General features: G+C 43.5%; 1 protein-coding gene across 1 annotated transcript in view; it reads right to left on the bottom strand.

The window, feature by feature from the left end:
• nbas (NBAS subunit of NRZ tethering complex) overlaps positions 1-21,456 on the bottom strand; it is a 296,853-nt gene that overhangs the window by 29,826 nt on the left and 245,571 nt on the right. Inside the window, 2 exon segments of the mRNA XM_090233327.1 lie at positions 20,108-20,291; positions 20,436-20,525. Coding sequence (XP_090089453.1) covers positions 20,108-20,291; positions 20,436-20,525 — 274 coding nt within the window.

Genomic DNA, 21,456 nt, shown 5'->3' with positions numbered 1-21,456 from the left:
ACCCCAGATGGGGGCATAACAATGGACCCCAGATGGGAGCATAACAATGGACCCCAGATGGGAGCATAACAATGGACCCCAGATGGGACATAACAATGGACCCCAGATGGGGGCATAACAATGGACCCCAGATGGGAGCATACCAATGGACCCCAGATGGGAGCATAACAATGGACCTCAGATGGTAGAATATCAATGGACCCCAGATTCGAGCATAACAATGGACCCCAGATGGGAGCATAACAATGGACCCCAGATGGGAGCATAACAATGGACCCCAGATGGGGGCATAACAATGGACCCCAGATGGGAGCATAACAATGGACTCCAGATGGTGGAATAACAATGGACCCCAGATGGGAGCATAACAATGGACCCCAGATGGTGGAATAACAATGGACCCCAGATGATAGAATAACAATGGACCCCAGATGGTGGAATAACAATGGACCCCAGATGGTAGAATAACACTGGACCCCAGATGGTAGAATAACAATGGACCCCAGATAGTAGAATAACAATTGACCCCAGATGTTAGAATAACAATGGACCCCAGATGGGAGCATAACAATGGACCCCAGATGGGAGCATAACAATGGACTCCAGATGGTGGAATAACAATGGACCCCAGATGGGACCTTAACAATGGACCCCAGATGGTAGAATAACAATGGACCCCAGATGGGCACATAACAATGGACCCCAGATGGGAGCATAACAATGGATTCTTCTGAAATTAACTCAAGTCTTTATAAAACATTTTTATCCCAAACTGTATCAAACCCGAAAAACAAAAGTTCAAAGAAAGATAGACAATTTCCTTAATAAGGCCAATTAGAAGTGAATCAGAGGAACGATTCCCGAGGTGAGCTGGTGATCTGCAAAATGTGAAATCTACTGGTAATGATGGATTCCCAGAGGACTTTTCTACACACTTCCATCCCAAATGACTAAATCCTATGTTACTTACCCTCACAGCAGCGCTAGAGAAATATGAACTTCCCCATTCAGTAAGTCTGACTACAATCTCACCCTACTTAAAATATAAGGGATTCAATGTCATGCGGATTCTGTGTAATCCAAACGTTGATTCAATCAGAGCCTACAGGTTTCATATGGAATAGTGTGTCTTCAGGCCACCTCCTCGGATCATCATACCAGGAAATGGAACGTTCCGGAAGGGACAGTATCAATAGAATAGGAATGGGCATATTTGGTGGCTGTTTAATTATTATTTAATTTTTTAAAGTTTAGTTTTGGTCCAGTATTTATTTCCTGGATTGAGCTATTGTATAAATCCCCTAAAGCAGCTAAATGAACAAATGGACAGATCTCTGTAATATTTCAGTTATCAAGAAGGAACCAGACAGGGATGACCTTTGTCTATTTTTCTTTAGCATCAATAAATACAACTCGTGGTTTTCTCCAGGGGCATAGCGATTGGTGGAGATCAACATGTGATGTCATCTCCAGGGGCATAGAGATTGGTGGAGATCAACATGTGATGTCATCTCCAGGGGCATAGAGATTGGTGGAGATCAACATGTGATGTCATTGTATGCAGATGACATTTCACTGTATTTATCTGAACCAGAACATTCTCTGTCGTTTCTTTTGCAACTGTTGGACACATGGCACTTTACTAGGATTAAAATAATGCCCATTTCTAATTATGACTTCTCAAGCTTGGAAAGTAGATTTCAGTGGAAATGGCACACATGAAGACACACATGAAGACACACATGAAATCCCCTGGGCGCACCGACAGCATGGAGGAGGCATATAAAATCAACTACTCTCCGTTAATAGATAAGATTGATTCTGATGTTCAGACATAGAGAACTCTCCCCATTTCTACATTAGAGAACTCTCCCTATTTCTATGTTAGATAGAGAACTCTCCCCATTTCTACATTAGAGAACTCTCCCCATTTCTACGTTAGATTGAGAACTCTCACCATTTCTATGTTAGAGAACTCTCCCTATGTTTGAGAACTCTCCCCATTTCCATGTTAGATAGAGAACTCTCCCCATTTCTATGTTACATAGAAAACTCTCCCCATTTCTACGTTCAAGAACTCAACCTATTTCTATGTTAGATAGAGAACACTCCCTACTTCTGTTAGAGAACTCTCCCTATTTCTATATTAGATAGAGAACTCTCCCCATTTCTATGTTAGATAGAAAACTCTCCCCATTTCTGTTAGAGATCTCTCCCTATTTCTATGTTAGATAGAGAACTCTCCCCATTTCTATGTTAGATAGAGAACTCCCCCTATTTCTATGTTAGAGAACTCTCCCTATTTCTATGTTAGAGAACTCTCCCTATTTCTATGTTAGATAGAGAACTCTCCCTATTTCTACGTTAGAGAACTCTCCCTATTTCTACGTTAGATAACTCTCCCTATTTCTATGTTAGAGAACTCTCCCTATTTCTATGTTAGATAGAGAACTCCCCCTATTTCTATGTTAGAGAACTCTCCCTATTTCTATGTTAGATAGAGAACTCCCCCTATTTCTATGTTAGAGAACTCTCCCTATTTCTATGTTAGAAAACTCTCCCTATTTCTACGTTAGAGAACTCTCCCTATTTCTATGTTAGAAAACTCTCCCTATTTCTATGTTAGAGAACTCTCCCTATTTCTATGTTAGATAGAGAACTCCCCCTATTTCTATGTTAGAGAACTCTCCCTATTTCTATGTTAGAGAACTCTCCCTATTTCTATGTTAGATAGAGAACTCCCCCTATTTCTATGTTAGAGAACTCTCCCTATTTCTATGTTAGATAGAGAACTCCCCCTATTTCTATGTTAGAGAACTCTCCCTATTTCTATGTTAGATAGAGAACTCCCCCTATTTCTATGTTAGAAAACTCTCCCTATTTCTACGTTAGAGAACTCTCCCTATTTCTACGTTAGAGAACTCTCCCTATTTCTACGTTAGAGAACTCTCCCTATTTCTATGTTAGAGAACTCTCCCTATTTCTACGTTAGATAACTCTCCCTATTTCTATGTTAGATAGAGAACTCTCCCTATTTCTACATTAGAGAACTCTCCCTATTTCTATGTTAGAGAACTCTCCCTATTTCTACGTTAGATAACTCTCCCTATTTCTATGTTAGAGAACTCTCCCTATTTCTATGTTAGAAAACTCTCCCTATTTCTATGTTAGATAACTCTCCCTATTTCTATGTTAGAGAACTCTCCCTATTTCTATGTTAGATAACTCCCCCTATTTCTATGTTAGAGAACTCTCCCTATTTCTATGTTAGAAAACTATCCCTATTTATATGTTAGATAGAGAACTCCCCCTATTTCTATGTTAGAGAACTCCCCCTATTTCTATGTTAGATAGAGAACTCTCCCTATTTCTACGTTAGAGAACTCCCCCTATTTCTATGTTAGAGAACTCCCCCTATTTCTATGTTAGATAGAGAACTCTCCCTATTTCTATGTTAGAGAACTCTCCCCATTTCTATGTTAGAGAACTCTCCCTATTTCTATGTTAGAGAACTCTCCCTATTTCTATGTTAGATAGAGAACTCCCCCTATTTCTATGTTAGAGAACTCTCCCCATTTCTATGTTAGAGAACTCTCCCTATTTCTATGTTAGATAGAGAACTCCCCCTATTTCTATGTTAGAGAACTCCCCCTATTTCTATGTTAGAGAACTCTCCCTATTTCTATGTTAGAAAACTCTCCCTATTTCTATGTTAGATAGAGAACTCCCCCTATTTCTATGTTAGAGAACTCTCCCCATTTCTATGTTAGAAAACTCTCCCTATTTCTATGTTAGATAGAGAACTCCCCCTATTTCTATGTTAGAGAACTCTCCCCATTTCTATGTTAGAGAACTCTCCCTATTTCTATGTTAGATAGAGAACTCCCCCTATTTCTATGTTAGAGAACTCTCCCCATTTCTATGTTAGAGAACTCTCCCTATTTCTATGTTAGATAGAGAACTCCCCCTATTTCTATGTTAGAGAACTCCCCCTATTTCTATGTTAGAAAACTCTCCCTATTTCTATGTTAGATAGAGAACTCCCCCTATTTCTATGTTAGAGAACTCTCCCCATTTCTATGTTAGAAAACTCTCCCTATTTCTATGTTAGATAGAGAACTCCCCCTATTTCTATGTTAGAGAACTCCCCCTATTTCTATGTTAGAGAACTCTCCCTATTTCTATGTTAGATAGAGAACTCCCCCTATTTCTATGTTAGAGAACTCTCCCTATTTCTATGTTAGAAAACTCTCCCTATTTCTACGTTAGAGAACTCTCCCTATATTCAGAGAACTCTCCCTATTTCTACGTTAGAGAACTCTCCTTATTTCTACGTTAGAGAACTCTCCCTATTTCTACGTTAGAGAACTCTCCCTATTTCTACGTTAGAGAACTCTCCCTATTTCTACGTTAGAGAACTCTCCCTATTTCTATGTTAGAGAACTCTCCCTATTTCTACGTTAGATAACTCCCTATTTCTACGTTAGAGAACTCTCCCTATTTCTACGTTAGAGAACTCTCCCTATTTCTATGTTAGAGAACTCTCCCTATTTCTACGTTAGATAACTCTCCCTATTTCTATGTTAGATAGAGAACTCTCCCTATTTCTACATTAGAGAACTCTCCCTATTTCTATGTTAGAGAACTCTCCCTATTTCTACGTTAGATAACTCTCCCTATTTCTATGTTAGATAGAGAACTCTCCCTATTTCTACATTAGAGAACTCTCCCTATTTCTACGTTAGATAACTCTCCTTATTTCTATGTTAGATAGAGAACTCCCCCTATTTCTATGTTAGAGAACTCTCCCTATTTCTATGTTAGAAAACTCTCCCTATTTCTATGTTAGATAGAGAACTCCCCCTATTTCTATGTTGGAGAACTCTCCCCATTTCTATGTTAGAGAACTCTCCCTATTTCTATGTTAGAAAACTCTCCCTATTTCTACGTTAGATAACTCTCCCTATTTCTATGTTAGATAGAGAACTCCCCCTATTTCAACATTAGAGAACTCCCCCTATTTCTATGTTAGAGAACTCTCCCTATATTCAGAGAACTCTCCCTATTTCTACGTTAGAGAACTCTCCCTATTTCTACGTTAGAGAACTCTCCCTATTTCTACGTTAGAGAACTCTCCCTATTTCTACGTTAGAGAACTCTCCCTATTTCTATGTTAGAGAACTCTCCCTATTTCTACGTTAGAGAACTCTCCCTATTTCTATGTTAGAGAACTCCCCCTATTTCTACGTTAGAGAACTCTCCCTATTTCTACGTTAGAGAACTCTCCCTATTTCTACGTTAGAGAACTCTCCCTATTTCTACGTTAGAGAACTCTCCCTATTTCTACGTTAGAGAACTCTCCCTATTTCTACGTTAGAGAACTCTCCCTATTTCTACGTTAGAGAACTCTCCCTATTTCTATGTTAGAGAACTCTCCCTATTTCTACGTTAGATAACTCTCCCTATTTCTATGTTAGATAGAGAACTCTCCCTATTTCTACGTTAGATAACTCTCCCTATTTCTATGTTAGATAGAGAACTCTCCCCATTTCTACATTAGAGAACTCTCCCTATTTCTATGTTAGATATAGAACTCTCCCTATTTCTATGTTAGATAGAAAACTCTCCCCATTTCTACGTTAGAGAACTCTCCCTATTTCTACGTTAGATAACTCTCCCTATTTCTATGTTAGATAGAGAACTCTCCCTATTTCTATGTTAGATAGAGAACTCTCCCCATTTCTACATTAGAGAACTCTCCCTATTTCTATGTTAGATATAGAACTCTCCCTATTTCTATGTTAGATAGAAAACTCTCCCCATTTCTACGTTAGAGAACTCTCCCTATTTCTACGTTAGAGAACTCTCCCTATTTCTACGTTAGAGAACTCTCCCTATTTCTACGTTAGAGAACTCTCCCTATTTCTACGTTAGAGAACTCTCCCTATTTCTACGTTAGATAACTCTCCCTATTTCTATGTTAGATAGAGAACTCTCCCCATTTCTACGTTAGAGAACTCTCCCTATTTCTACGTTAGATAACTCTCCCTATTTCTACGTTAGAGAACTCTCCCTATTTCTACGTTAGAGAACTCTCCCTATTTCTACGTTAGAGAACTCTCCCTATTTCTACGTTAGAGAACTCTCCCTATTTCTACGTTAGAGAACTCTCCCTATTTCTACGTTAGAGAACTCCCCCTATTTCTATGTTAGAGAACTCCCCCTATTTCTATGTTAGATAGAGAACTCTCCCTATTTCTATGTTAGAGAACTCTCCCCATTTCTATGTTAGAGAACTCTCCCTATTTCTATGTTAGATAGAGAACTCCCCCTATTTCTATGTTAGAGAACTCCCCCTATTTCTATGTTAGAGAACTCTCCCTATTTCTATGTTAGAAAACTCTCCCTATTTCTATGTTAGATAGAGAACTCCCCCTATTTCTATGTTAGAGAACTCTCCCCATTTCTATGTTAGAAAACTCTCCCTATTTCTATGTTAGATAGAGAACTCCCCCTATTTCTATGTTAGAGAACTCTCCCCATTTCTATGTTAGAGAACTCTCCCTATTTCTATGTTAGATAGAGAACTCCCCCTATTTCTATGTTAGAGAACTCTCCCCATTTCTATGTTAGAGAACTCTCCCTATTTCTATGTTAGATAGAGAACTCCCCCTATTTCTATGTTAGAGAACTCCCCCTATTTCTATGTTAGAAAACTCTCCCTATTTCTATGTTAGATAGAGAACTCCCCCTATTTCTATGTTAGAGAACTCTCCCCATTTCTATGTTAGAAAACTCTCCCTATTTCTATGTTAGATAGAGAACTCCCCCTATTTCTATGTTAGAGAACTCCCCCTATTTCTATGTTAGAGAACTCTCCCTATTTCTATGTTAGATAGAGAACTCCCCCTATTTCTATGTTAGAGAACTCTCCCTATTTCTATGTTAGAAAACTCTCCCTATTTCTACGTTAGAGAACTCTCCCTATATTCAGAGAACTCTCCCTATTTCTACGTTAGAGAACTCTCCTTATTTCTACGTTAGAGAACTCTCCCTATTTCTACGTTAGAGAACTCTCCCTATTTCTACGTTAGAGAACTCTCCCTATTTCTACGTTAGAGAACTCTCCCTATTTCTATGTTAGAGAACTCTCCCTATTTCTACGTTAGATAACTCCCTATTTCTACGTTAGAGAACTCTCCCTATTTCTACGTTAGAGAACTCTCCCTATTTCTATGTTAGAGAACTCTCCCTATTTCTACGTTAGATAACTCTCCCTATTTCTATGTTAGATAGAGAACTCTCCCTATTTCTACATTAGAGAACTCTCCCTATTTCTATGTTAGAGAACTCTCCCTATTTCTACGTTAGATAACTCTCCCTATTTCTATGTTAGATAGAGAACTCTCCCTATTTCTACATTAGAGAACTCTCCCTATTTCTACGTTAGATAACTCTCCCTATTTCTATGTTAGATAGAGAACTCCCCCTATTTCTATGTTAGAGAACTCTCCCTATTTCTATGTTAGAAAACTCTCCCTATTTCTATGTTAGATAGAGAACTCCCCCTATTTCTATGTTGGAGAACTCTCCCTATTTCTATGTTAGAGAACTCTCCCTATTTCTATGTTAGAAAACTCTCCCTATTTCTACGTTAGATAACTCTCCCTATTTCTATGTTAGATAGAGAACTCCCCCTATTTCAACATTAGAGAACTCCCCCTATTTCTATGTTAGAGAACTCTCCCTATATTCAGAGAACTCTCCCTATTTCTACGTTAGAGAACTCTCCCTATTTCTACGTTAGAGAACTCTCCCTATTTCTACGTTAGAGAACTCTCCCTATTTCTACGTTAGAGAACTCTCCCTATTTCTATGTTAGAGAACTCTCCCTATTTCTACGTTAGAGAACTCTCCCTATTTCTATGTTAGAGAACTCCCCCTATTTCTACGTTAGAGAACTCTCCCTATTTCTACGTTAGAGAACTCTCCCTATTTCTACGTTAGAGAACTCTCCCTATTTCTACGTTAGAGAACTCTCCCTATTTCTACGTTAGAGAACTCTCCCTATTTCTACGTTAGAGAACTCTCCCTATTTCTACGTTAGAGAACTCTCCCTATTTCTATGTTAGAGAACTCTCCCTATTTCTACGTTAGATAACTCTCCCTATTTCTATGTTAGATAGAGAACTCTCCCCATTTCTACATTAGAGAACTCTCCCTATTTCTATGTTAGATATAGAACTCTCCCTATTTCTATGTTAGATAGAAAACTCTCCCCATTTCTACGTTAGAGAACTCTCCCTATTTCTACGTTAGATAACTCTCCCTATTTCTATGTTAGATAGAGAACTCTCCCTATTTCTATGTTAGATAGAGAACTCTCCCCATTTCTACATTAGAGAACTCTCCCTATTTCTATGTTAGATATAGAACTCTCCCTATTTCTATGTTAGATAGAAAACTCTCCCCATTTCTACGTTAGAGAACTCTCCCTATTTCTACGTTAGAGAACTCTCCCTATTTCTACGTTAGAGAACTCTCCCTATTTCTACGTTAGAGAACTCTCCCTATTTCTACGTTAGAGAACTCTCCCTATTTCTACGTTAGAGAACTCTCCCTATTTCTACGTTAGATAGAGAACTCTCCCCATTTCTACGTTAGAGAACTCTCCCTATTTCTACGTTAGAGAACTCTCCCTATTTCTACGTTAGATAACTCTCCCTATTTCTACGTTAGAGAACTCTCCCTATTTCTACGTTAGAGAACTCTCCCTATTTCTACGTTAGATAACTCTCCCTATTTCTACGTTAGAGAACTCTCCCTATTTCTACGTTAGAGAACTCTATTACTCTGTAATACAAATCTAAATGGATATTATACCAAGGTTGCCGTATTCATTCCAGCCGTACCAGTTTCAACTCCACCCAACTTATTTTAATAAAAGTCCTACTCCCAACTTCATTTGTAATTGTAAAGACTGAGTCAAATGTAATGTTGTACACCTCCCTCTATTTAGCAGGAGATGTTTGTCTACCACTTGTGAAGATGTATTACTGTACTTGGCTTCACTTAAACAACAGACAGAAGACTATTACTGGACTTGGCTTCACTTGAACAACAGACAGAAGACTATTACTGGACTTGGCTTCACTTAAACAACAACAGACAGAAGACTATTACTGGACTTGGCTTCACTTAAACAACAGACAGAAGACTATTACTGGACTTGGCTTCACTTAAACAACAGACAGAAGACTATTACTGGACTTGGCTTCACTTAAACAACAGACAGAAGACTATTACTGGACTTGGAGCAGTATTAAACTTATAAATGTACTACGGTATGATTTAAAATATATTCACTACTGGGGTTAAAAGAAGAAGAAGAAAACAGACCAATCCAATGATTGTAAATTTACATATATTCATATATATTCATGAAATGGAAGAAAGCCATATCGCTAGGCAACCCCGCGTTACCTCCAGCATTTAATAACAATACCTTCAAGCCCTGGTTCCGAAACGGCATCATGAATGTCGGGCATATGTATTAGAATGACTCTCTCCAGTCATTCAATCAATAACAAGACAAATGTGGGTTTATCCAATACCATTTTCTTCAAATTATTACAACACAGAAATCTAATTAAATCACTTCAAAAGAATGAGGACGAACCTAAAAGCCTCTAGCATAGAAAAAAAAATACAAAAATAATGATGCTGATTGCCAGGTTATACTAAAGTTATATTGATTTAAAACTCTACCTGATGGTTCAGAACCTAGAAGGAAAAAAAATGGGAAACAGAACTAAAGAAATAGAAACTGTTGAGAAGTATTTTTGGTTAGAGATACGTGAACACGTTCAAACCTGCTCCTATAACCTATGACATAAACTACTGCAATTCAAGATAATCCACGGGATTTACTCCACTCCTGGCAGAATGCGGGTCACCAGGAAATGTCTCTGTTAGGATTCCTTGGTACTTTGTGCATCTCCTAACACACAATGAGACCGACCGGCTCAAATTGGTCTTATGTAGTAAAATTAGAAAGGGAGTTTTTTTTTACATTGGAAACTCTGAGCTACAAAACGGTATATCATATACTACATTTGAGGAACAATGGGAAAGTAATTCTGCTTTGAAAGTTGATAAACTTGTAAACTCACTTTTGAGAAAAATGGCCTTTGAATGTTTTGGTATCTAGTGAAGAACTCTTCTTTGAATGTTTTGGTATGTAGTGAAGAGCTCTTCTTTGAATGTTTTGGTATCTAGTGAAGAGCTCTTCTTTGAATGTTTTGGTATGTAGTGAAGAACTCTTCTTTGAATGTTTTGGTATGTAGTGAAGAACTCTTCTTTGAATGTTTTGGTATGTAGTGAAGAACTCTTCTTTGAATGTTTTGGTATGTAGTGAAGAACTCTTCTTTGAATGTTTTGGTATGTAGTGAAGAGCTCTTCTTTGAATGTTTTGGTATGTAGTGAAGAGCTCTTCTTTGAATGTTTTGGTATGTAGTGAAGAACTCTTCTTTGAATGTTTTGGTATGTAGTGAAGAGCTCTTCTTTGAATGTTTTGGTATGTAGTGAAGAGCTCTTCTTTGAATGTTTTGGTATGTAGTGAAGAGCTCTTCTTTGAATGTTTTGGTATGTAGTGAAGAACTCTTCTTTGAATGTTTTGGTATGTAGTGAAGAGCTCTTCTTTGAATGTTTTGGTATCTAGTGAAGAACTCTTCTTTGAATGTTTTGGTATGTAGTGAAGAGCTCTTCTTTGAATGTTTTGGTATGTAGTGAAGAGCTCTTCTTTGAATGTTTTGGTATGTAGTGAAGAGCTCTTCTTTGAATGTTTTGGTATCTAGTGAAGAGCTCTTCTTTGAATGTTTTGGTATCTAGTGAAGAGCTCTTCTTTTAATGTTTTGGTATGTAGTGAAGAGCTCTTCTTTGAATGTTTTGGTATGTAGTGAAGAGCTCTTCTTTGAATGTTTTGGTATGTAGTGAAGAGCTCTTCTTTGAATGTTTTGGTATGTAGTGAAGAACTCTTCTTTGAATGTTTTGGTATGTAGTGAAGAACTCTTCTATGAATGTTTTGGTATGTAGTGAAGAGCTCTTCTTTGAATGTTTTGGTATGTAGTGAAGAACTCTTCTTTGAATGTTTTGGTATGTAGTGAAGAGCTCTTCTTTGAATGTTTTGGTATGTAGTGAAGAACTCTTCTTTGAATGTTTTGGTATGTAGTGAAGAACTCTTCTATGAATGTTTTGGTATGTAGTGAAGAGCTCTTCTTTGAATGTTTTGGTATGTAGTGAAGAGCTCTTCTTTGAATGTTTTGGTATGTAGTGAAGAGCTCTTCTTTGAATGTTTTGGTATGTAGTGAAGAACTCTTCTTTAGCCCCACCCATTCAGCATCGTTCACACCCTCTGAAGCTTTAGCCCCACCCATTCAGCATCGTTCGCACCCTCTGAAGCATCGTTCACACCCTCTGAAGCTTTAGCCCCACCCATTCAGCATCGTTCACACCCTCTGAAGCTTTAGCCCCACCCGTTCAGCATCGTTCACACCCTCTGAAGCTTTAGCCCCACCCATTCAGCATCGTTCACACCCTCTGAAGCTTTAGCCCCACCCATTCAGCATCGTTCGCACCCTCTGAAGCATCGTTCACACCCTCTGAAGCTTTAGCCCCACCCATTCAGCATCGTTCACACCCTCTGAAGCTTTAGCCCCACCCGTTCAGCATCGTTCACACCCTCTGAAGCTTTAACCCCACCTGTTCAGCATCGTTCACACCCTCTGAAGCTTTAGCCCCACCCATTCAGCATCGTTCACACCCTCTGAAGCATCGTTCACACCCTCTGAAGCTTTAGCCCCACCCATTCAGCATCGTTCACACCCTCTGAAGCTTTAGCCCCACCGAGCGTTCTGTACTAACAGCTGTCAAGCACCCAAGCTAACAGGCTAGCTACTTCCAGACGTAATGAGAGAACAGCTCACTGAACATTACTTTCAGAGCGCACACTGGACGAGGAGTAGGGTTGATCCGAGCGTTCTGACCTCACGACGACAGTCAAGCACCCAAGCTGCTTCCAGACACAAACGAGACAACACCTCACTCTCCCTAGCAGAGCTGGTTAGGCTGTTTTCATGTTAACCAGGGCGTTGGTGACGAACTGTGCTGCTGGCAACAATTTAATTACGCTTTGTTGCCGACGCTAATACCATCTATGATGGTTTAACAGTGAAACAGCATCACTAATACCATCTATGATGGTCTGATACAGTGAAAGAGCATCACTAATACCATCTATGATGGTCTGATACAGAGAAACAGCATCACTAATACCATCTATGATGGTTTAACAGTGAAACAGCATCACTAATACATTCTATGATGGTCTGATACAGTGAAACAGCATCACTAATACATTCTATGATGGTCTGATACAGTGAAAGAGCATCACTAATACCATCTATGATGGTCTGATACAGTGAAACAGCATCACTAATACCATCTATGATGGTCTGATACAGTGAAAAAGCATCACTAATATCATCTATGATGGTCTGATACAGTGAAACAGCATCACTAATACCATCTATGATGGTCTGATACAGTGAAAAAGCATCACTAATACCATCTATGATGGTCTGATACAGTGAAAAAGCATCACTAATACCATCTATGATGGTCTGATACAGTGAAAAAGCATCACTAATACCATCTATGATGGTCTGATACAGTGAAACAGCATCACTAATACCATCTATGATGGTCTGATACAGTGAAAGAACATCACTAATACCATCTATGATGGTCTGATACAGTGAAACAGCATTACTAATACCATCTATGATGGTTTAACAGTGAAACAGCATCACTAATACATTCTATGATGGTCTGATACAGTGAAAGAACATCACTAATACCATCTATGATGGTCTGATACAGTGAAAAAGCATCACTAATACCATCTATGATGGTTTAACAGTGAAACAGCAGCAGGGACCCTGAGACAGGACCCTGAGAGAGATGAGGACAGACTCTCCTCTCCCTCAGACAGACAGGACCCTGAGAGAGATGAGGACAGACTCTCCTCTCCCTCAGACAGACAGGACCCTGAGAGAATAGGACAGACTCTCCTCTCCCTCAGACAGACAGGACCCTGAGAGAGATGAGGACAGACTCTCCTCTCCCTCAGACAGACAGGACCCTGAGAGAGATGAGGACAGACTCTCCTCTCCCTCAGACAGAAAGGACCCTGAGAGAGATGAGGACAGACTCTCCTCTCCCTCAGACAGACAGGACCCTGAGAGAGATGAGGACAGACTCTCCTCTCCCTCGGACAGACAGGACCCTGAGAGAGATGAGGACAGACTCTCCTCTCCCTCAGACAGACAGGACCCTGAGAGAGATGAGGACAGACTCTCCTCTCCCTCAGACAGACAGGACCCTGAGAGAGATGAGGACAGACTCTCCTCTCCTTCAGACAGACAGGACCCTAAGAGAGATGAGGACAGACTCTCCTCTCCCTCAGACAGACAGGACCCTGAGAGAGATGAGGACAGACTCTCCTCTCCCTCAGACAGACAGGACCCTGAGAGAGATGAGGACATACTCTCCCCTCCCTCAGACAGACAGGACCCTGAGAGAGATGAGGACAGACTCTCCTCTCCCTCAGACAGACAGGACCCTGAGAGAGATGAGGACAGACTCTCCTCTCCATCGGACAGACAGGACCCTGAGAGAGATGAGGACAGACTCTCCTCTCCCTCAGACAGACAGGACCCTGAGAGAGATGAGGACAGACTCTCCTCTCCCTCAGACAGACAGGACCCTGAGAGAGATGAGGACAGACTCTCCTCTCCCTCAGACAGACAGGACCCTGAGAGAGATGAGGACAGACTCTCCTCTCCCTCAGACAGACAGGACCCTGAGAGAGATGAGGACAGACTCTCCTCTCCCTCAGACAGACAGGACCCTGAGAGAGATGAGGACAGACTCTCCTCTCCCTCAGACAGACAGGACCCTGAGAGAGATGAGGACAGACTCTCCTCTCCCTCAGACAGACAGGACCCTGAGAGAGATGAGGACAGACTCTCCTCTCCCTCAGACAGACAGGACCCTGAGAGAGATGAGGACAGACTCTCCTCTCCCTCAGACAGACAGGACACTGAGAGAGATGAGGACAGACTCTCCTCTCCCTCAGGCAGACAGGATCCTGAGAGAGATGAGGACAGACTCTCCTCTCCCTCAGACAGACAGGACCCTGAGAGAGATGAGGACAGACTGCCTCTGTCTCTCCCCACTGCCCCTCCCTCCCCACTGCCCCTCCCTCCCGCTGTCCCTCTCCCTCCCCCGCTGTCCCTCCCTCCCTCCCCCGCTGTCCCTCTCTCCCCCACTGTCCCTCCCCACCCCACTGCCCCTCCCTCCCCCACTGCCCCCTCCCTCCCCCACTGCCCGAATGTCAAGATTTGAATTAGACTCATTAATACTCAACATCTGGGGTCTGTGTGTGTGTGTGTGCGTGCGGGAGAGTTGTGTGGTGAGTTCGTACATGCTTCTGTGTGCGTGTAGTTTATGGTATTTTAGTGTGTGTGTGTGTGTGTGCATGGTTTATGGTATTTTAGTGTGTGTGTGTGTGTGTGTGCATGGTTTATGGTATTTTAGTGTGTGTGTGTGTGTGCGTGGTTAATGGTATTTTAGTGTGTGTGTGTGCGCGTGGTTAATGGTATTTTAGTGTGTGTGTGTGTGTGCGTGGTTAATGGTATTTTAGTGTGTGTGTGTGCGTGCATGGTTTCTGGTATTTTAGTGTGTGTGTGTGTGTGTGTGTGTGTGTGTGTGTGTGCGTGCGTGGTTTATGGTATTTTAGTGTGTGTGTGTGTGTGGTTTATGGTATTTTAGTGTGTGTGTGGCATGCCCAGCCGGAGCGACAATGGCAGAGCTGTACTGATTAGTTCGGGGACTGGGGGGCAGAGGGGGAAAACTCAAAAACTCGTCTTTCCTCTCCCTCCCTCGTCCTCTTTCCCTTGGCCACACCTCCTCCCCACTCACCCCCCCCCAGGGAGGCATCAGAAGGATGCCTTTCTCACTGCCTCTCAATTCCCAACTCCCCCTCTCCCCCAGCTCTGTCCCCATGCTCCTGCCTCCCCGGCAATAATTACAACAGGAAGCTCATAAGGGAATGGGACAACGCTCTACATTTCTGTAGGAAGATGGAACAAACACCCAGGAAAAAGAGACTCCCCATGTCAGTCAGACTGCAGGAGGAAAACACCCAGGGAAAAAGAGACTCCCCATGTCAGACTGCAGGAGGAAAACACCCAGGGAAAAAGAGACTCCCCATGTCAGTCAGACTGCAGGAGGAAAACACCCAGGGAAAAAGAGACTCCCCATGTCAGTCAGACAGCAGGAGGAAAACACCCAGGGAAAAAGAGACTCCCCATGTCAGTCAGACAGCAGGAGGAAAACACCCAGGGAAAAGAGACTCCCCATGTCAGTCAGACAGCAGGAGGAAAACACCCAGGGAAAAAGAGACTCCCCATGTCAGTCAGACAGCAGGAGGAAAACACCCAGGGAAAAAGAGACTCCCCATGTCAGTCAGACAGCAGGAGGAAAACACCCAGGGAAAAGAGACTCCCCATGTCAGTCAGACAGCAGGAGGAAAACACCCAGGGAAAAAGAGACTCCCCATGTCAGTCAGACAGCAGGAGGAAAACACCCAGGGAAAAATAGACTCCCCATGTCAGTCAGACTGCAGGAGGAAAACACCCAGGGAAAAAGAGACTCCCCATGTCAGTCAGACTGCAGGAGGAAAACACCCAGGGAAAAAGAGACTCCCCATGTCAGACTGCAGGAAGAAAACACCCAGGGAAAGAGAGACTCCCCATGTCAGTCAGACTGCAGGAGGAAAACACCCAGGGAAAAAGAGACTCCCCATGTCAGACTGCAGGAGGAAAACACCCAGGGAAAGAGAGACTCCCCATGTCAGTCAGACTGCAGGAGGAAAACACCCAGGGAAAGAGAGACTCCCCATGTCAGACTGCAGGAGGAAAACACCCAGGGAAAAAGAGACTCCCCATGTCAGTCAGACATGTAGTGGGAAAGCAGTCTATTACAGTGCTTCACATGAGAGCGGTTCACACTCAGTACTGTTTTCACAAACATTCATGAAGACATTTTGTAGATCTAGGTCTGACTGTCTGTGCTCTTTACAGTGGGCCTAACGTCAGGAGTGTTCCCAATCAGTAAACCAGCGCAAGCCCACACCTGTCTAGACAGAAACAGACCAGCCGCCCACGACGATGCCGCCTGTTTGTTTGTGTCAGGGCTGACCCCATTTAGTCGACTGATCGATTGTTTGGTTGCTAGGCTGTTGGTCGACAGAGATTGTTTGGTTGCTAGGCTGTTGGTCGACAGAGATTGTTTGGTTGCTAGGCTGTTGGTCGACAGAGATTGTTTGGTTGCTAGGCTGTTGGTCGACAGAGATTGTTTGGTTGCTAGGCTGTTGGTCGACAGAGATTGTTTGGTTGCTAGGCTGTTGGTCGACAGAGATTGTTTGGTTGCTAGGCTGTTGGTCGACAGAGATTGTTTGGTTGCTAGGCTGTTGGTCGACAGAGATTGTTTGGTTGCTAGGCTGTTGGTCGACAGAGATTGTTTGGTTGCTAGGCTTTTGGTCGACAGAGATTGTTTGGTTGCTAGGCTGTTGGTCGACAGAGATTGTTTGGTTGCTAGGCTGTTGGTCGACAGAGATTGTTTGGTTGCTAGGCTGTTGGTCGACAGGTTGCTAGGCTACGCTCTGTCTCAGTGGACTCATCCACTAAGCAGGTCCATATCGCATGATTTGACCACACAGAATCATTAGCTTCCCCTAGCCTTTAAAAATAAAGCTGTGTATTGTTTTGGAAAGGCAGCAACACGAGATGATTGTTGATTTGGGACTGTCTGTGAAATGTAGAGAGGTCCAGGTTGCCCACAGGCCTGTCTGTGAAATGTAGAGAGGTCCAGGTTGCCCACAGGACTGTCTGTGAAATGTAGAGAGGTCCAGGTTGCCCACAGGACTGTCTGTGAAACGTAGAGAGGTCCAGGTTGCCCACAGGACTGTCTGTGAAACGTAGAGAGGTCCAGGTTGCCCACAGGACTGTCTGTGAAACGTAGAGAGGTGTCCAGCCAGGCCTGTGGGCAACCTGGACCTGTGGGCAACCTGGACCTGTGGGCAACCTGGACCTGTGGGCAACCTGGACCTGTGGGCAACCTGGACCTGTGGGCAACCTGGACCTGTGGGCAACCTGGACCTGTGGGCAACCTGGACCTGTGGGCAACCTGGACCTGTCAATCAAAACCGTTCATATAGAAACACTTCAAAATACAATCGCAGAAAAATATAGTTTGGAAAGCAGAAGACGATGAAAATACGTGAATCTGTCTTTTAGTTGAGCGAACAACAGTTAGTCTATAGGCCGTCTTATTGGCTCTAGCAGAGAGCATCCAGTGCATATGGGTCCGGCAAGTGGATGGTGCTATAGGGGCGGCAGGGTAACCTAGTGGTTAGAGTGGAGGGGCGGCAGGGTAGCCTAGTGGTTAGAGTGGAGGGGCGGCAGGGTAGCCTAGTGGTTAGAGTGTAGGGTGTAGGGGTGGCAGGGTAGCCTAGTGGTTAGAGTGGAGGGGCGGCAGGGTAGCCTAGTGGTTAGAGTGGAGGGGCGGCAGGGTAGCCTAGTGGTTAGAGTGGAGGGGCGGCAGGGTAGCCTAGTGGTTAGAGTGGAGGGGCGGCAGGGTAGCCTAGTGGTTAGAGTGGAGAGGCGGCAGGGTAGCCTAGTGGTTAGAGTGGAGGGGCGGCAGGGTAGCCTAGTGGTTAGAGTGGAGGGGCGGCAGGGTAGCCTAGTGGTTAGAGTGGAGGGGCGGCAGGGTAGCCTAGTGGTTAGAGTGGAGGGGCGGCAGGGTAGCCTAGTGGTTAGAGTGGAGAGGCGGCAGAGTAGCCTAGTTGTTAGAGTGTAGGGGCGGCAGGGTAGCCTAGTGGTTAGAGTGTAGGGGCGGCAGGGTAGCCTAGTGGTTAGAGTGTAGAGGCGGCAGGGTAGCCTAGTGGTTAGAGTGTAGAGGTGGCAGGGTGGCCTAGTGGTTAGAGTGTAGAGGCGGCAGGGTGGCCTAGTGGTTAGAGTGGAGAGGCGGCAGAGTAGCCTAGTGGTTAGAGTGTAGGGGCGGCAGGGTAGCCTAGTGGTTAGAGTGTAGGGGGGGCAGGGTAGCCTAGTGGTTAGAGTGTAGGGGCGGCAGGGTAGCCTAGTGGTTAGAGTGTAGGGGCGGCAGGGTAGCCCAGTGGTTAGAGTGTAGGGGCGGCAGGGTAGCCTAGTGGTTAGAGTGGAGGGGCGGCAGGGTAGCCTAGTGGTTAGAGTGTTGGACTAGTAACCGGAAGGTTGTAAGTTCAAATCCCCGACCCTGCCGCCTCTACACTCTAACCACTAGGCTACCCTGCCGCCCCTACTCTCTAACCACTAGGCTACCCTGCCCCCGAACAGGCAGTTAACCCACTGTTCCTAGGCCGTCATTGAAAATAATAATTTGTTCTTAACTAAAATTATGGGCCCGGCAAAATGTCCAGCGCCACATTTCCATAACGGAAACCCGGAGCTAACTGGACCGGGAAAGGCCCCAGAACAGTTGATACAATATTGCTAGTTTGCTCGTGCAAGCTTCGAGTCGGTCCCAGTTGATACAACGTTGCTAGTTTGCTCGTGCAAGATTTGAGTCGGTCCCAGTTGATACAACGTTGCTAGTTTGCTCGTGCAAGCTTTGAGTCGGTCCCAGTTGATACAATGTTTCTAGTTTGCTCGTGCAAGCTTTGAGTCGGTCCCTGTTTATACAATGTTGCTAGTTTGCTCGTGCAAGCTTTGAGTCGGTCCCAGTTGATACAATGTTGCTGGTTTGCTCGTGCAAGCTTTGAGTCGGTCCCAGTTGATACAATGTTGCTAGTTTGCTCGTGCAAGCTTTGAGTCGGTCCCAGTTGATACAATGTTGCTGGTTTGCTCGTGCAAGCTTCGAGTCGGTCCCAGTTGATACAATGTTGCTAGTTTGCTTGTGCAAGCTTTGAGTCGGTCCCAGTTGATACAATGTTGCTGGTTTGCTCGTGCAAGCTTTGAGTCGGTCCCAGTTGATACAATGTTGCTAGTTTGCTCGTGCAAGCTTCGAGTCGGTCCCAGTTGATACAATGTTGCTAGTTTGCTCGTGCAAGCTTTGAGTCGGTCCCAGTTGATAGTTGACACAATGTTTCAAGTTCGATGCAGACAGGTGGAGTAGAATGCGATTGAAAGAACATGAACTAACTGCCATGTTAAGCCAATGTGATATATAGGATCATTCTTTTAAATCAGGATATTTTCTACCTGCGATATTTTCATTTGTTGGCTTTATGTCGGCTATTTTTACCCCTAGTTGGCAATATCAGTTACATGCATTGGTATATAGGCCTCTCTCTGCATTCTGCGCTAAGTTCTTCAGCTGCCGATGACTCACGATGGAGCCTATCATACAATCTGTCCATTTGGCAGAGGCAGGCACTCTTGCATTAGAAACATTTTTGATTTGTATCATTTTCATTTAGGTTGAAATTAGATTTAGATAAATAACATGACAAATGACTTAGAGATACAAGGTTATTATAATTGAAATGAAAAAGTGCATCAGAAAATCATAACTGGCGCAGATCGGTAGAAGCGGTACGATAAATTCCACACGAGATCGGTAGAAACGGTACGATAAATTCCACACGAGAAAGGTTGCCGACCCCTGGTGTTGTCGATGACCGTCAACTCCAGGAGCGTAACGGCAGAATCTGGGAAGCAGGAGGAGCACGGTCAGGAACAGGTTTATTGCTTATCTTGATCTCTAGCTCCCTCTTGAGTCATTTGTGTGTCTTAATTATATTATTAAACAGTGTGCTTAAAGCATCAGACAAGATCAGCGCACAATGTTTTATTTATTATAACGCATAAAGGTGTGTCTATATGTGGAAAAATACACGTTTAAAAACATTTCACCCGTCAATTGGTCAAAAGATCAGACGACTCTGGATACACCAAAATGTTGTTGTTGTTGTTGTTGTCGGGGACAGCCCTAGAATGAGTGTTACCTGTAAATCCTTCAGTACAGCTTGGGTCCTGTAGAGTAGCAGCAGATGAACGTCACTGTCCCTAAGACTGAAGTTATTCTCCAGAATCTGCAGAACCTCGATACGTGGTCGCACCGCACGAGAGCCATCGCTGCAGAACGGCCGTAACCACGCCAACAGGTCATCAGAACTGACCACAGAGTCACTGGGAGACAGAGAGACAGTCAGACAGAGATACAGACAGACAGAGATACAGACAGACAGGCAGACAGAGACACAGACAGACAGATACGTGTTATGTGTGTGTTATAGCAGCAGCTAAAGCAGTGTGTGGTTGAGTCTCTCTCACCCGCTCTGGACGTGGTTGTGCACTGCAGTGACCATGCCCTCCAACACCATGAGGGGTTCTGGGTAATCATTCACCACATCCTCGTCTCCGCTGGCAAAAACAACAGACAGGATTCAGAACAGACAGACAGACAGACAGGATTCAGCACAGACAGACAGACAGACAGGATTCAACACAGACAGGCAGACAAACATGATTCAGCACAGACAGACAGACAGACAGGATTCAGCACAGGCAGACAGACAGGATTCAGCACAGACAGACAGACAGACAGGATTCAGCACAGGCAGACAAACATGATTCAGCACAGGCAGACAAACATGATTCAGCACAGACAGACAGACAGGATTCAGCACAGACAGACAGACAGACAGGATTCAGCACAGGCAGACAAACATGATTCAGCACAGGCAGACAAACATGATTCAGCACAGACAGATAAACATGATTCAGCACAGGCAGACAGACAGGATTCAGCACAGACAGACAGACAGGATTCAGCACAGACAGACAGACAGACAGGATTCAGCACAGGCAGACAAACATGATTCAGCACAGACAGATAAACATGATTCAGCACAGGCAGACAGACAGGATTCAGCACAGACAGACAGACAGACAGGATTCAGCACAGGCAGACAAACATGATACAGCACAGGCAGACAAACATGATTCAGTACAGACAGACAGACAGACAGGATTCAGCACAGGCAGACAAACATGATACAGCACAGGCAGACAAACATGATTCAGCACAGGCAGACAAACATGATTCAGCACAGACAGACAAACATGATTCAGCACAGACAGACAAACATGATTCAGCACAGACAGACAGACAGACAGGATTCAACACAGACAGACAGACAGACAGGATTCAGCACAGACAGACAGACAGACAGGATTCAACACAGACAGACAGACAGACAGGATTCAGCACAGACAGACAGACAAACATGATTCAGCACAGACAGACAGACAGACAGGATTCAACACAGACAGACAGACAGACAGGATTCTG

This window comes from Oncorhynchus mykiss, chromosome 4, assembly GCF_057628025.1.
Source record: "Oncorhynchus mykiss isolate SJ-2025 chromosome 4, ASM5762802v1, whole genome shotgun sequence".
NCBI classification, from domain to species: domain Eukaryota; kingdom Metazoa; phylum Chordata; class Actinopteri; order Salmoniformes; family Salmonidae; genus Oncorhynchus; species Oncorhynchus mykiss.
This window is presented reverse-complemented; position numbering and strand designations above follow the sequence as displayed.